Source organism: Pyrus communis, chromosome 11, assembly GCF_041283825.1.
Source record: "Pyrus communis isolate YQ-2024b chromosome 11, ASM4128382v1, whole genome shotgun sequence".
Classification (NCBI taxonomy): domain Eukaryota; kingdom Viridiplantae; phylum Streptophyta; class Magnoliopsida; order Rosales; family Rosaceae; genus Pyrus; species Pyrus communis.
Window position 1 is genome coordinate 32,338,208 of NC_142575.1, and position 15,935 is coordinate 32,354,142.

Here is a 15,935-nt window from a genome sequence, read left to right on the forward strand (position 1 = left end):
ATAAAACAAAAATGAATAGTAATATAAAATGTTGACGTGACTTAACCGTAACTATATAAATAGAATGGCACGTGAGGATATTGGAAGTGGGAGGGCAGACAATCCTTAATCTATTTTCTTTTACCAAAACCAGAAGACCATCATAAATCACAATCACACAAAACGATATGCAATGACATAAATAGTAATTGAATTCAAGCGATTGATTAGAGAATTAATAATCCTTTTATTGCCAAAGTTAACTAATACATGCTTAAGTCCCTAATCAGATCAGAGGACGGAGGAACCAGCTATTACCACAAATCATACATATTTTCCGGCCAAGTCTGAACTCCGAAGAATTCAAACACAAACACGCCGACAGCCCATTCCTCGTACAAACTTCCTCGTACGTTTCAACAATAAACTACAAGAATTTTTGTTTTTCTTTTTGTTTTCATCTTTAATTTTATTAATGCTTCTTCAAGAGCGCCGCGCGCAGCTCGGCAGCGTCGATCTTCTCGGCGCCGTTCTCGGGTCCGTAAACCCCGGTTTTTGGATCGGGGACCCACGAGACCTTGGAGGTGGAGCCCACCTTTTCCTCACCGGAATTCTTCTTCGCCACGTTTACGCTTCTGGGAGTAGCAGCACCTCCTCCTCTCACCACGCTCGACGCAACTCCTTGCGAACCCGCCGCATATCCACGTCTGCATTTCCATGAAAAAAATACATCATTAGCATTTAATTAATATTAATTTTAAAGCATTAATCACGATTATAAACTATTCACTTTCGGTTCACGTGACTAACATGCACCGAAAGTGTTCCGCTTTAAGAAGAAAACCGAAATTAACAGCCGATTAATTACTAATTAAATACAGAGAACTAAAAAAAAGATCTTCGCCGCCGGAACACATGATTAATTTAAGATACCGTTACATAAATATGATATCTCTCTCTTACGGGGAGAGAAACCGAGATCGAGAACAACAAAACTTGGATTTGATTGTTAGAATTGGTTAGTACCTGGTGATAGAACACGAGAAACCGTCGACGACGAGAGCAGAGAGAAACTTAGCGTTGGAGAAAGAACGAGCCATTGTTTTTTCTTCGGTGACTGAAACTTTTAAAAGAGATCGGAATCCAAACACCGCTGCAGAAAGCTTAGTAGCAGAGAAAACCTTCACCTTCTACAGCAGCGAGAAGAAACAAGAAGCTCTTTTGCTGCGGCTCTTTCTTTCTCTCTCTAAAAACTCTGTGGAATTGCGAAGATGGTTTTAGAGATTGGGGGAGAAGGCGCTTATATAGCGGAAGAAAACGAGAGACGCGTGGATTCCAAACAAAAGAAAACGCTGTTTAAACGGAGCGGGGGAGATCGACTGACCTGTAGTTTGTTGCCACGTGGGATTAAAGCCAAGAGCCGTTTCCGTTTGCTTTTGACAACTTGTGATCGGACGGTTGAGAGAGAGTGGGGTATGAGTGGACGACTTTTCTTTTACCTGAGTCAACGTCAAGAGGTGAGGAAAGGTCGGCGTATTGGAGGGAAGTTTTTCTTTTCAAGCGTCTGTTTTATTGTCTAACGTGGCGTACTACACCATGTTTCGGGCATATTACAAAATTTCTTTGGCACGAGTGCGGTGTCTAGAACGTTTGAGATAATGGTCGTCGGATGGAAGGACTTTGATGCATGATTACTGGTTGGTGCAATAGTTATAAGGTTATGTGTAAGTTTTTGTTCATATAAAATTACATTTTAGTTTGAAATCTCATGATTATTATGTATCTGTATCTGTATCATATAAATTATTTTCGTGTATTCTTTGATGTATTTGTTCCTTTCAACTATAACACATTTTTTTTTATTAATACACATAAAAGACAAAAAACATAATTATGTTGTGAGTGTAAAATAATAATACTACGTGGTACAGATGAAAATAAATTATGAGGCATACACGTGGTAGGAGAACGAAAGAAGAAGTCGTGGCGGAGTTTCGTGGCTGAGTTCTGGAAGGTTTTAAGGCAAATTGGCCACGTGAAGTATGGAAAGGTCCAAGTCAAGGGTCTGTATTATTAGGAGTCATGACCACTAGACTACTAGTGAGCGGTGATGTGGTGATGAAGAAAGTTCCAACTTTTGTCCAATTTGTTGTCTTCGTGGTTACCTATCGTTTTCTTTTTTCATTTTCCTTTAACAGCTGTGCAAATAAGAAATCAGTCCAATTACACAACCTCCACAAATAGCAAATGAACATAATTTAGTTGAGCTTTTCTTTTAAGATTGAGATTGAAAGGGAATGAGATTCACTTGAGACTTTTGTGTTCAAGGCGCGACGACTAAGACATTTCTACCTTTTAAGAGAGAGAGAGAGAGAGAGATTGACAAAAAAAAAGTGATAAAGATATTCAAGTTGTTCAAGTTTTTGAGTTTTTATGAAGTGAGTCAGGAAGATGAGCTAACTGATGACAAGAATTGAAGAGTGGTTCAGGTTTCTTGGTGGATGAGCTCCGGATGCATAAGTTCAAAATGGATCTGAATCCAAATAAAAAGGTTTGTCGGTGTTTAATGAAGAAATTTTATAGCAGAATTGTTATACTATCACACAATTTTACAATTTACATATATTATAATAAGTGCTTGACTAATTGTCAGTCTTAAATAGAAATCAGTTGTCGATTTATAGTAAATTTGTAATATCATTTTACATTTAGTGTTTAAGCAAGTTTGATTCGTATATAAATGATTAAGGCATCTAGAATTTAATTTCTATAGCATTGCTACTATAAATAGTTAGGGATCAAGCTCATTAGTTTAATACATTAAAACTCATAAGTTTAATAATAAAATTTGAAATTTCGAGCCATCATTTGAACTCATATTTAAAATTAGAATTAAATTCCATTTTTCGACCGAGTCTAAAAAGCTTGACAATCAAAATCAGTATTTCTATGTAAAGATCCAAAAAATATGAGTTAAATGAATTATTCACACAATTATAGGTGTAAGTAGTGTCAACGTAGATGTTAACAAGAATAATAATCATGATTTTCTTTTAATTAGTTGAATGATTACAACAATTCCTTGTTTATTGTTAATTGTGAGATACTCCAAAGCCACATCGCCCAAAATAATATAATTTGAATTTTTAATAATGTCACGAATATATAAAGTGACATGAAGACAGATACCCAACTAACTAGCCAAGTGGGTGAGATATCTTTGTGTTGTATATAATCGGAATACCATGACAGAAGAGAACAGCAGGCTGCTTTCTTTCGAAACCGCGGCGTCGCATCCGGATTCAGCCGGCAGTTAATTGCAACTTGCCCTGCTGAAGAATTAGATCGATGCAGCTGCCGCCACCAGCAGCAGCATGCATGCATGCATGCATCCTTTAGGCATTTTCTTGTTATTATGTTTTGTGTCATGTCACTCCTGTGTGGTCCTACTCCTCCACTAGTCATACGTCTTGTAGGAGACGCATAAATGGAGAAGAATTTTTATAGGACGGAATTTTAAATCAAGAGTACGAATTTTATTATGTAAAAAAGGTCAAAATTTAAAAGACGTAACGAAGCAGAATCAACTAGTACAAAGATCTGGTTATATGTATCGCACAATGTAATTAACTTGTAATATCGGCATAATTTTTATTTATGAGAGTTGTAATTCATGCATGTTTGATATAAAAAAAAAGATATACATATATGAATAATACTCAAAAAATGAGTAAGAGTTCCTACTCAAAATTATTCGTAGCAAGTTCATAAAATTTCGTATTTATGATCATAACCTTTTATATTATAAATCACTCAATAAAAATTACCTTTACAAAAAATCAATTAAACTAATATTGTTTAGTCAAGGAGGTGTATAAAAACATTGTAACGGAAAAATTTTGAGTAAGAGGTCATATTCATCGTTGAATCACTAATTAGACATTGCTCTACACATACAACTAGCAATGGAGAGATTGTTTTCACGGCTCTCTCCTACGTCCTCTACCGCACTGAATCATTGGGGTTCATTGGTGACGTCCAGTCTGTGTTTCTAGAAAACCCTAAGAAGTATATGGTATTCGTCAAAATACAAAAGAAGGTACCATACTATTGGTGGGATTATTTGACTATTTGCTTTTTCTAGATACCGCAAGAACAATTCAAAAAGCCACGGCCCACGTCCATCAATTCAACAATGTGGCACGCGATTTAATATTTCTATATAAAATATAAGAATATGGATAAACAAACAATTTTCACTTGTATATCATCTCTTCTTCTGTTATTTTATAGCAGCCATTTCCTACCAAGTGGATGGAATGCGACTCTACAACGAACACAAGGGTCGGGGTTAAATTATGAGTGCAGCCAAGTGCCCCAAGTGGGAGAGGTCAAGGAACCCCCACAACAATCACCTCTTTCTCCCTTGTTTTACATAGCACTGGTGAAATGTTATCACGTTGTCTCGTGTTATTATGTACAAGTATGTGTTCATGTAGTGTTGTTCTATTGTCACAAAAAGTTACATTGACGGTGTATCTGAGTTATGTGCTCACATGTATGCCAAAGACAAGGAAAGAGGTTATATCATCTCTGTTATTGGCATGCATTCTATGTTGTGTCATTTTCAAAGTTTTATTGGTTGGATCGAGTTCTAATTCAAATAAATTGAACTAACATATGAATCACACGAAGAGTTCAAAGTCAATGAATGCTTGAATTGGAATTGTTAAATTGGACAACAATTCAACATTTTGTGTCTTACAAGTGTCATCTAGATGAATGAAACTACATAATATTGGCTTAGACCTAATTCGAAGTTTATCTAGTCCTAGCTAGTCACCAAACTGACTTTAAAATTTGTGCTTCTTACGCCTTTGGTGGCTAAGATTCTAATAGATTTGGAAAATTCACTAATGTGTTGAAGTAAGAAATTATGTCAATTTTTTTTTTCTTATCTAAATTGAAGGAAGAATATGATTACTAATGAAAAAACTTATCTATCTTAATCCTTTCATTTTGGTGGGAAGGGAAAGTTTACTAATGATAATTATTCGAATTACTAAACTCCTCTATGTTTACTAGCACATATTAAGTCGAAAAAAAAAAATTGTTGGTAACACCTTAAAATCCTTAACCCAATATTTGAAAATCCATGATTAATTTGAGGGACCAGAGTAGTCGTTCTCATTCTGTTTTTCCTTTCTCAATTCATGCCCTTTCTCATTCTATGTAAGTAAATATGTTATAATAGGAATAAGTTTTGTTTACAACTAATCCGTCTTCTGCCTTCAAATTAGTAATTAGCATCTATTTCTCGTTAAATATACATTGAATTTAACAAGGTATTCAATCTGAGTGAGTAGTTTTTTATAAACCCAAGTTTCGTCTCTGAACACCCATCACTTTTATTTAAAAGAAAAGACTTTTAAACTCATAATTGCCACAAATGGCTTAATAATATTTGAAGGAATTACATTATTTTCTTTGGACATCCACATGGTTTTGAAAAAGCGGCATGGGTTAATAAGCGACTGAATTTCACTTTACCATTCTTATCTAAACTTTGCGAGTATTCCTCATATTGCGTTTGGTTATAATGCAAATTTTGCTTCACGAAATAAAAGAACCATGCAGTCACATGTAGACATAGAATTATGCCATCAAGCGAAAATTATGAAGTTGAAGAGAAAGCCTTCATAATTAATACAAGGAGAATAGGTGTCCAAAGAAAATGAAAAATCGGTGCCTAAAGAAAAATAAATTCATAAAACGTAAAAGAAAGGTATTCTTGAAAGTTTAGTAAATTATTTTGGGTGTCCAAAGAAAAGTGTGAGAGTAAATTGAATTTCTAGAGAAACAAGAGTGTCTAGAGACAAAACTTGGGTGTACACTGAACCAATCAATACAACGTTATCCTTGCACACCAAATTGGGCCTAAAGCATCTCAACCATTGGGCCTCAAATTTAGCTAGTAGCAAAAAGTGAAGGCCCATTAATCTACCCAAAGTTAAATTAGGGCCCAAGTGCAATGGGTGCCCGCCTTGCCGTCGAGCTCGTCGGTCAGCATAAACCGCTTCGTCTCCACCGCAGCTTCAAAACAAAATCCGAAACTGAGCACTGAGAAAACAGACATGGCAGAGAACAACAGCGGAGGCGGCGGCGGTGGTGGCGGCGGCGAAGTCGAGGCGAACCAGACGATCTATATCAACAACCTGAACGAGAAAATAAAGCTGGACGAACTGAAAAAGTCGCTTCTGGCTGTGTTCTCGCAGTTCGGGAAGATTGTGGAGGTCTTGGCTTTCAAGACGCTCAAGCACAAAGGTCAAGCCTGGCTCGTCTTCGAGGACGTCTCCTCCGCCACCAAAGCCCTTCACCAAATGCAGGGCTTCCCCTTTTACGACAAGCCTATGGTATTATGCAGTTCTAACCTAATTTTCTCAATTTATTTAAATTTGGCAATTTAATATTTCTTTGATTTTGTTCTTTTCTTTGAAATGCCGTTTGTATTGTTAACATAGTGCACAAAAGGGTATATATAAGCAAGTGAATTGAAATGGGAAAATGGATTTTAGGTGGTGGTAAATTCAAATTTGGAAATTGGGCATCATCCAGCTCTGGTTGTTAGTCAGTCTTGATGATGCCCGAACGCGTAAATTAGAACGGCTATATGATAGGGCTGCGGCTGGGGGAGGGGAGATTGGGAAGGTTTAGGTTAGGGCCGGTTTTTCGTTGCCATTCATATGATTGTTATGCTGTATTTTGCATTGTCTAGAATTCTGTTTTTTATTGTTGAATGGTGAATAAACGCATTCATATATTCGAGCTAAAGGAAGACTTGATGCAAAACGGAGTGCAATGGCGTTATAGGATTCATACAGCCGACCCTACTTAGTGGGATAAGGCTTGGTTGTTGTTGGTGAAAAAGCACATTGGCATGTCATTTCATTTTGTTGAATGGATGAATTATGTTTCACGACACTATTCTCTATTCTTGTTTGAGAGATATAATGAATTGGGATTACCAGAAGATTTTCCGTTTTGTATGATTTGTTTTGTTTTGTTTTGTTTTTGAGTAACATTTTACTGCTTTGTGATTAATGCAGAGAATACAATATGCCAAGACAAAATCGGATGTTATAGCAAAGGCTGATGGTACTTTTGTTCCACGCGAGAGACGGAAGAGGCATGAGGAAAAAGGTAAAGTCTCTCTCATTTATATAAACCGTATGACAGTAAGATATATTGTTTGGGAACAAAAATGCTGTATTGATGTATGATTGATACATTTGTTTTTAATGATTGTTTTCTGTTCATTCTGTGGCAGGGAAAAAACGAAAAGAGCAACATGATGCAAGCCAAGCCGGAATGTCCATTCCGGCTTATGCTGGTACCTATGGTTCAGCACCTCCGGTAAGCAAGTTTTCTGTATCATTGAGGGATAACTTACTCCCAATCTCAGCTTTGTTTATACCTTCTCTATTTATGTTTTTATTTGGATATCTTTGATCATATTTATTATTTGCCGTGATTGGTCGTACTTGAACTGAAACAACTCTTAACCGATTCGGAAGTCTATTTAGTGGAAAAACTGCACGTGGTTTATAAAAGTTGGGAAATTGAAAAATTTCTTGGAACATAAATTGGATAGGTGTATAACAGTATTAAGGTCTGGAAACTGTTATGCAAACACGTGGATAAAGTAATTTTGGTTTATTACAGTGATTGGAAATTTTATCATTCATGTAGTACCCTTCATGGTTTATCTATACCAAGTTTGTATTGGTTCATTGAAACTCTCTTCTCTCTCCCAACCTCGTGCAGCTTTCTCAAATACCGTATCCCGGTGGTGTGAAGTTACCCGAGGCTCCTGCTCCACCAAACAACATACTTTTTGTCCAGAATCTTCCGCAGGAGACAACTCCCATGATGCTGCAAATGCTCTTCTGCCAGTATGCCGGTTTCAAGGAGGTTAGAATGGTGGAAGCGAAACCAGGTATTGCTTTTGTGGAGTATGGAGATGAGATGCAATCAACGGTAGCAATGCAGGAACTCCAATCTTTTAAGTTGACACCGCAGAGTTCGATGTTGATTACCTATGCCAAAAAGTAGACAACAAGATTTAGGTCTTTGCTATTCCTGTAAGCTGCAGCCACGGATCCTTAACTAGAATGTTGTTAATCTGTTGAGATACGATGCTTCAATGTATTATTGCTGTCGGGATATATTAGAAGAGGAAAAAATTGCGGAGTCAATGTTTCATTTTCGTGTGGCCCTGCGAACAATTGAAGATTCATCGTGGATTATGTTGTTTTTTTCCTTTTGGTTTGGTTTTGCAATCAGAACCTATCTTGATTTTCGTGGTTGGCCGTCGCTGTGGTTTTACGTGTACACTTTCTCATTCCAAGAGTAATTTTCAACAACCTACTATATACATAACTTGTCGATCTAGTATGCTCTGGTGTATATTTTTGATATAACGGCTAAAAATTCTCATGATCAATATCCTACTGCAAGAAACAAGTATTCTGTACAGCTCTGCTATACTTCTAATTACATGCCGGACGAAGCTAACACATCCCTACAGCATACACGCACTCATGGAATTTGCAAAGAAATGCTCACGAACCACCTCTTTTGGCAGGGCGGAGCTGCTTCCGATGAGGGTCCTTAGAATTGGCGGGGGACCGCTGTAAACAGTTTGATGCAACTTCCGCACATGAAGATGCTTGTCCAGAACCAGCAACTCCAACAATTTTCGACAACTCTGTAAGAAATTTGAAAGTTTAACATTAGCATTGGTGAACTGAAAGGAAGAGTGGGCATAAGGCATCGGTAGATAAACTTGTCATGCAAGGGACTGTGGGTTGGCATACCTGCGGATTCAGTACATCCATCTTCCGGATAATTTCATCCTACAACGTAAGAAACAACGAGAAATAAGCGAGAATCAGAGGCAACAGGGACATGAAGTAGGGAAACATTGTTTTTCTAGCTATAAACAGGATTTTATGGTTCCAGGTAGTGAAAGTACCTCTAACATCCCTGGATTTTGCATCACAATCCCAAGAAGGCGCCGTCTGAGTCCCTTGTCGAAAATCTTGTTAATTTTCTGTTCACCATTCATCCACGGCAGTGTTGGCACACATATTTTGTCTTCCATAAAACTTTCAGGCAAACTATCAGTTTGTTCTACCTGATTATTTCCACCGATGTGTTTTTCGCCACTAGAAGCACCGTCATCTTTCAACAGATTTACAGACTTCAATGTAGCAGATGTCCGATATACAGACACCATGATTCCTGGGAAACCTTTTTCTCGGCGGGAAAGATTGTCGCTCGAGTATTTTAGTCTTTTAGCGTTCAAAGATTCATCGCTTCTAGTTTTGATTTTTGAGCTTCTCAAATCTTCAGCCTCTCCCACTCCATCTGGAATGTGTGGTGAAATCGACAGTTGGCCTGAAGAAACTAGAGCAAACAAATGAAAAAAGTCCCCACATTTTAAATCTGTAGACAGATGAATCCCCCCTTCTGTAAGATCTTTCTCTCTTTCGTGGAGCCAACGAGCAAATTTGGCAGCTCTCTTTCCAGAATCAGTAGGAAACGGAGACCTAAAAATGTTAAGAGAAAAACCGAGGTGAGAGGGATAGAGGTTGACTGTCAGTACCCCCAACCTGCCAAATAAAAGTTCATCAGGAAGGAAATATATATAAAACTTACGAATTATATGCACAGCAGAATGCAATTAAATGTTCAATCCAAAAATCAACAGAAAGTAAGACATACCACAATTTTGTTATCTCTTAGGTAGTCGAGAGCTGCTAAAAGATCACACTCTGAGTAATGCTGTTGGATTTCTGCAGGCAGATTTTTCTCTCCTTGTGCTGTTATGGTACTCAAGAAGACATGTTTAAATAGCTCTACAGCCAAAGATTTGTAGACCGGTGCACTAACAACTCCTTCATGCAAAAGTTTAAAGAAATTCTGATGAAGGTATTGAACGCATCGTTGTGCAGAAATTCCTCTACTATCATTCTGAATATCATCGCACGGAAGTGATGATGCAATCAATTCAGATCCCTGCAGGTCCTGCAGGTGAAAGGGTATTTCAGCAGAAAGCTATATTAGCCAAATACTGGCATAAACTAGGAGAAGAAAAGGAAGAAAGCATACAAATACGTAACAACACACATTTGACAAGATGTTAATGTATGTAAAAATTCGAGGTGTAGGGGTTCGGTAATTACATGTTCTTCAGAATTTGTAATATGCTCTGACCCTGCCTCACACGTAGATCCATCTCTTTTGGTGGTATCCAATTTAGTCATCCTGTGGTGAAGTATCTCATCAAGGGTTTTTCTAATATTTTTATCATCAAAATCATCCCATGGTTTTTCCCGAAAACCTGTCCTTTGATTACGGTCGCTGATGTTGGAACAATTCTTGTTATAACCTTCCTCTACTGAACCTTGGGAAAGTTGTCTGTAACAGATATGTTAAGTGACCTGTTCTGGGTTTTTAGCAAGAGCTTTGCATATCTTTCACTGAACATGTTACAGAGCTTCATCAGAGATTTTCTAAATTTTCCATTACTGTTCTTCAGATATGTCATTCTTCTTTTGCAGGTACTAGGAGGTGCTGGAAGGTCAGGAAGTGAAGCCCAACTTATCTGATGATGATATTTCGCCCCAAGCGTTGCGCAACATCTTGCATATTGAATAACCAATTGCCTAAAGGAACGATACCAATATCAGTGAAATGCAAATAGGGGAAATCTAATTCTTACATGGAAAGAACAAAAAGGATCCTATCTCTAATGGATTGTTCTTATGGTTATGATATTTACATATTTTCTTTTCTTACCTATCAGCCTCTTCAGTCCATGAAAACCTGAATTGACGTGATGGCTTCAACTTCGAAAAATCATGCGTGCTCAAGATCGAATGACACCCCTCAGTATCTTTCGTTCCAGATTCCTGGTCAGTTTCTTGATGACCATCACTCTGGAACTCACGCAAATGTGCGCCATGCTTGCCTGGAAAAGTGAACAAGAGATTTCTTCCTTCCGTGAATGTTTTGACAGTAACAGGTAATTTGGCAAGCTTCTGCTCTTCCAGACTTCCAGTTACCCCCTCAACTTCTGTGAATTCTACAGAGCTTGCTTTAGAAGATCTCTCCCTCTTCCGGGAAGCATGTTTACATTTTTGAAATTGAAGTCCATCCCCTTTATCCTGGATCCATTAAGATGTTAGCAATTATCGTAAACATGCATTAATTGGACGACTGTGTACATATATTGAATGAGTAACAAACATAAAGATAACGAATATTATTAAGATGACCAGAAAATTCTTCAAGGCAAGGGATGAGGACAAGAACCTGTACCTGTTCGAGCACGCTTTCTTCCTTCCTGGCACTGTCCACTGTCAAAGTCAGACGTGGATTGAAGACTGAAAGTGGTGTATCTGATGTGGCATCATGTGTTTCCGTTTCTGTAATCCAGGACAGAGATGCATATGGTTAGATTCATTACACCAAGGAGATCCACTGGGAAGGGTCAGCTCAGTAATCTCTATTTTTCGTATTTACAGGTTAGCTGTATCACCTGTCAAAGTTGAATGATTTTGAATTTGATCTGTCCTATCAAGAGTATCTACACCGCTAACATAAGGCGTTGTTGTTGTTGTGTTGTCATTTTCTGATTGATTAAGGAATGCCTTGGCTGATTTGAAATTGCATTTCCCTCGTGCCCAAACTCGATATTCATTGACTTTTTTGTTTCGTTGTTTCTTCTTAATCATCCCAAACCTAGAGCACATACTTTCAATCCACTTATCACTCTCTTTCCTGCCAATTCCAAGCCTCTTGGAAATCTGTTTATAGCAAAACCGAAAAACATTAAAGGAAAATTGATTTTATGTATTAGTAGTTGAAATGAAACTTACAATAAATGGCAGGAATTATACCACACAGAGCAGGCTCTAACGAAGCACTCCTAATACATTTGCCCGAACAAAGAGTAACACACAATGCACTCACATTAGACATAATGATACCCTCTGATCCTGTAGCATTAATCAATTCTTGAATTTGATGCTCAATCGGAAGTTCCGCAAGCAGATGAGCAGTTTGATATTTCTTTACGATTTTCACCTGCCCAAGATTTTTTGGCTCGAGACTCTTTGGACAAAACTTTTTTAGCAAAACAAGGTATTGCTCAACCTGTCCAAATTGCAAAAGCGATATCAAGTCATTACCAACGAACACAAGCAGCTTCCAATCCAAGAGACTGTTCAAATAAAAGAATGAAGAACCACAATATAGAACATGTACACCAGAGAACCGATGTTTGGTTAAAAAGATTATTGGGAAACCTTCTCATTTACTTGAGCCTCAAACTTTTTCACAATATGAGCAGCTTCCAATCTGCAACAAATCTGGAAGAATAATATGCAGGGAACAATACAATTCAAAGAAAACATCAGTTTAACTTATAAAATTGCTAATCCAGAGATTAATAACAGTGTATATAGTTAATCCAATTTCACCTTCCTCCACGCTCTATTTCCTGAACGTGTTCTGCTGTAACCAAGCTCTTTCTTGAGATCCGAAACAAGAACCTTTGACAACAAAATAACATAAACAAATTCAACATAAACTGTAAAAAGAACTACTTTGACATATCTACCAAAACTTTTATGAAACCTGACCTTGCCATTGGATTCTTTGAGCTTATCGCAGACTGCCTTCGTTGCTGATAAATAGTCATTTACAAGCACATTATTTTTAACCCCATTTCCCGAAAATCCATCTCCACTTGCAGGGATTTCTTCTGCATTCCCAAAACTCTCTGTATTCTGTTCTACCTTTGTGATCTCAACTTCTTGTTGAGAGCCCAAATCATTTGCATAGCGATGTAAGTATATCAAATTGGTAGTCACACTCAAATTATTGCTCGAGTGGCCTTCGTCACCAGGATTTTTTTTCCTCACCAATGCAGGTCGCTTCGCAATTAACCCTTGACATTCAAGCCTTCTCACTTTGTAGAAATAGTTTTCGCCTTGAATGCCCAATTCCTTGGAAAGTTGACTTTGTGTAATTCCATCCGTTCTACAAGTACCCAAATTCACAATAAAGTAAACCATAAGACAACCTAATTAACCTACAAAATCGTTATCTCACAGCCACACCAAAAAATAGCAATCTCTCGACACTTTTCACAGAGAGAGAGAGGGAAACTGTATGCACCAACAAAAACATCTCTTGCTTGAGTACCAAGTTTTCTCGGCTCACATTGCAATTCACTAACATCTTATGCTAAGCAACGTAAAATCGGATAAGTACACATTTATTAGGAAAAACCAAACTTCTAACTTTATAATGGTCGCCACTTGCTTGCCTGAAATTTCCGATGATGGACGAGAAATCCGTTCAAACAAAGCACGTTACATTCAACTCAAAACTACACCAATGACGATGAATTATATACTTTTTGATGTTAATTACTCAATGTTTTAACTTAATTACTTAGCTTGCTTGCCTCACATTGTACTTAGGCGATATTCAAATCAATCGAAACCGTGAAATCACACATATATACACACAACCGCATCACCAATTTCACACATACAAAACACAAACAATTAAAAATAAACTGGAAAGTTAGATTCTGGATTTTGAAAGGAGAGGTTGATACCTAGCGGTGGAAACTCTTTCGAGGGTTCGGCGCTGATACGAACACATGTTTTCAACGGCGGGTTGGGCAATGTAGAGGCCCAGGAAGCTGTTCCTTAGAGGCTGATCGGCGACGAGCTTCAGGTCGAGTTTCTCGGCGTCTTGGAAGGACTGGATTGAAGAATCCGTTGGGCTGTAGTACCGGGGATTTTGCTTCTGGTTCAGGAATTTGAGGGTCGGGACTGACCGGAGCTCCGCCCATAAGGCTTGTTTGAATCCGTGATCAGAAAAATTGGAGGAGGAAAGAGAGGACTCGAGTCTGGACCAGAGGGCTGATATGGCGAGACCGTTTCGGCCCTCCAAGCAGATTTCTTCTAACGACGCGTTTAAAATCGAGTCCATGGCGGCGGTGGCGACGGCGGAGTGTTCGACTGGGAGGGAAGAGGAAGCGGGAAGCGCGCGCGTCTTGATCAACTTTTATTCTTTATAGTTTGTAGTTTTAATCTAACACGTGCGCATAATTTATTTATTTATTTTTCCAAACCGCACAAGTAATTGGGCCCAAAACAGGTGGGCCTGCCCCTAACATTGGGCATTTTCCCACAAATCAAAGAGCCCGCCAAAAACTCTTGCCGCGGACACTGCGGAGAAAGAGGACGACTCCGACGGACCAACTCCAGCCACCACCGGAACGAATTGGCCCAGCGTGGTCTCGCCACCACCGGAACGAAACCCACCCTGGTCTGACAACACCCCACACTCTCTCTACTCTCTCTCTCCAAGATTTTGACGAATTCTCTGCTATTGGTTTTGATATTCTGCAGGTTTGGAGGCTCGATTCTGCTCTTGGCTAGGAGAAAAAGCAACCCACTGACGCAAGTGATGGTTCAGCAGCAGAAGCTTCACTGGTTAATAGAAAGAGGGGAAGGAAGTCAAGTGAAGAGGTGGGAGGTGGGACTCAACTGGGTCCGAGAAAATGAAGGCCACCGAAATGTATGTGCTTCACTTTTGAGGGACTGCACTGCACATGTATGTGCTTCACTTTTTCCTTATTGGACCCTCTCATCTATGGCTGATAAGTAATAACTAAACTGTTTAAGTGATAAAGCTTCTTCTATTCACTTACGCTTTTGATATTTTGCGTTGAAACTTTATCTTTCTTTCCTTATAAACTTTGTATATTTCTTGATCGAGAAGTTTGTCTGCATTATGTGTGAGAGAATTGACCTTCGACGAAAGCTTGTTACATTATTCCATTTTTCGAAACTAAAACGCGCATTGCATTACTTGATTTGGTATGTAACATAATACTGCAGCACTGAAGGAGTTGGGGGAACTGAACCAGATTTTTCAGAAGCTCAGCTACTAGATGATGGCGTCGTGGTTCCTCTAGGAAAGCCGAAAGAGAATACAAGCCGCCCGAAGGTAGAAATACATCGTTTTCCAGAACTTGTATGGATGTGAATTTGATTTGGAAGTGTTAAACGAGGCAGGCAGCTTCATTGTAAATTGATTTTGTTTATGTGCTCCATGCAGGGTTCATTACTGTACAATGAGTACATAGTTTACAATGTGGAACAGATTAGGATGCGCTACGTTGTTCAAGTGAATTTCAATTTCAAGATACGATTAGCATCTGGATGTATAGAGCAAGATGAGATTAGTGTTTTAGTCATGTACATTTTACCTTCATCATTTATTTATCTCTGTCTTTGGTGAGAATGTTGTTAACTTTTATGATTTGGTGATGGACTCGAGTTGTCTTCTTTATATTTCTCTTGCAAATTACAGTTCGATGTGTACATATTTTACTCTTGAAAAACACAAAAAAAATGAAAAAAATAATAATAATTTATGTGTATGTATCTGTTGATCCTAAAAATTACAAAGCCTATGTGGCGCGTAGGCCGAGTAACTAATAAGCTAACTACGTCCTTCGGTAGAATGAGCGGGGGGGGGGGGGTGCCAACTCGTCGGCCGAGCTCGGCCGAGGAGTAAAATTTGTTGATGTTGCGTTAAGCGCGTTGCTGATTTCTTTATCTTGCAACTGTGACTGAGGAAGGAACACGTCTTGGTCTTTGGGTTCTCGAGCCTGAAGACAAGGTTGCTAGTTTTGCGAAATTCACGAATCGTCAGCGCTGGATTCGGTCACAATGATTATATTTGTGAGAGTATAAGCACGTTGAATCGACACCAGACTATATGGACACAAGTACTTAAAGGTGATGTGTGTCTTGATGGTAAATGTGGTTCGACTGTCAGAATGCCGAACTTTGAAACTC

At 38.5% G+C, this 15,935-nt stretch overlaps 2 protein-coding genes and 1 pseudogene across 4 annotated transcripts; 1 reads left to right on the forward strand and 2 right to left on the reverse strand.

Annotated features, from left to right (window-relative positions):
- Positions 1-206: 206 nt before the first annotated feature.
- On the reverse strand, positions 207-1,258 carry LOC137743642 (protein SENESCENCE-ASSOCIATED GENE 21, mitochondrial-like). Its single transcript, XM_068483573.2, has 2 exons — positions 1,006-1,258; positions 207-686 (listed from the first exon to the last, which is right to left on the reverse strand). The coding sequence occupies exons 1-2, from the start codon at positions 1,077-1,079 to the stop codon at positions 452-454; spliced, it is 309 nt and encodes a 102-aa protein (XP_068339674.2). The 5' UTR covers positions 1,080-1,258; the 3' UTR covers positions 207-451.
- A 4,778-nt stretch (positions 1,259-6,036) lies between these two features.
- On the forward strand, positions 6,037-8,338 carry LOC137743641 (U1 small nuclear ribonucleoprotein A). Of its 2 annotated transcripts, none has more exons than XM_088680470.1 (4): positions 6,037-6,392; positions 7,086-7,177; positions 7,302-7,392; positions 7,804-8,338. In XM_088680470.1, the coding sequence occupies exons 1-4, from the start codon at positions 6,114-6,116 to the stop codon at positions 8,089-8,091; spliced, it is 750 nt and encodes a 249-aa protein (XP_088536596.1). In that variant the 5' UTR covers positions 6,037-6,113; the 3' UTR covers positions 8,092-8,338. The 2 variants fall into 2 exon arrangements, with proteins under 2 accessions (XP_088536596.1, XP_068339672.2); XM_068483571.2 differs by having other exon boundaries at positions 6,039-6,392; positions 7,086-7,179; positions 7,307-7,392.
- Positions 8,339-8,475: 137 nt separating this feature from the next.
- Positions 8,476-14,109, reverse strand: LOC148693294 (uncharacterized; annotated as a pseudogene). The gene is made up of 13 exons (XR_015953674.1): positions 13,676-14,109; positions 12,690-13,089; positions 12,528-12,599; positions 12,354-12,416; positions 12,019-12,201; positions 11,585-11,852; positions 11,365-11,471; positions 10,843-11,210; positions 10,227-10,709; positions 9,766-10,068; positions 9,014-9,653; positions 8,856-8,894; positions 8,476-8,746 (listed from the first exon to the last, which is right to left on the reverse strand). The product of XR_015953674.1 is annotated as an uncharacterized LOC148693294 (transcript).
- Positions 14,110-15,935: the final 1,826 nt, after the last annotated feature.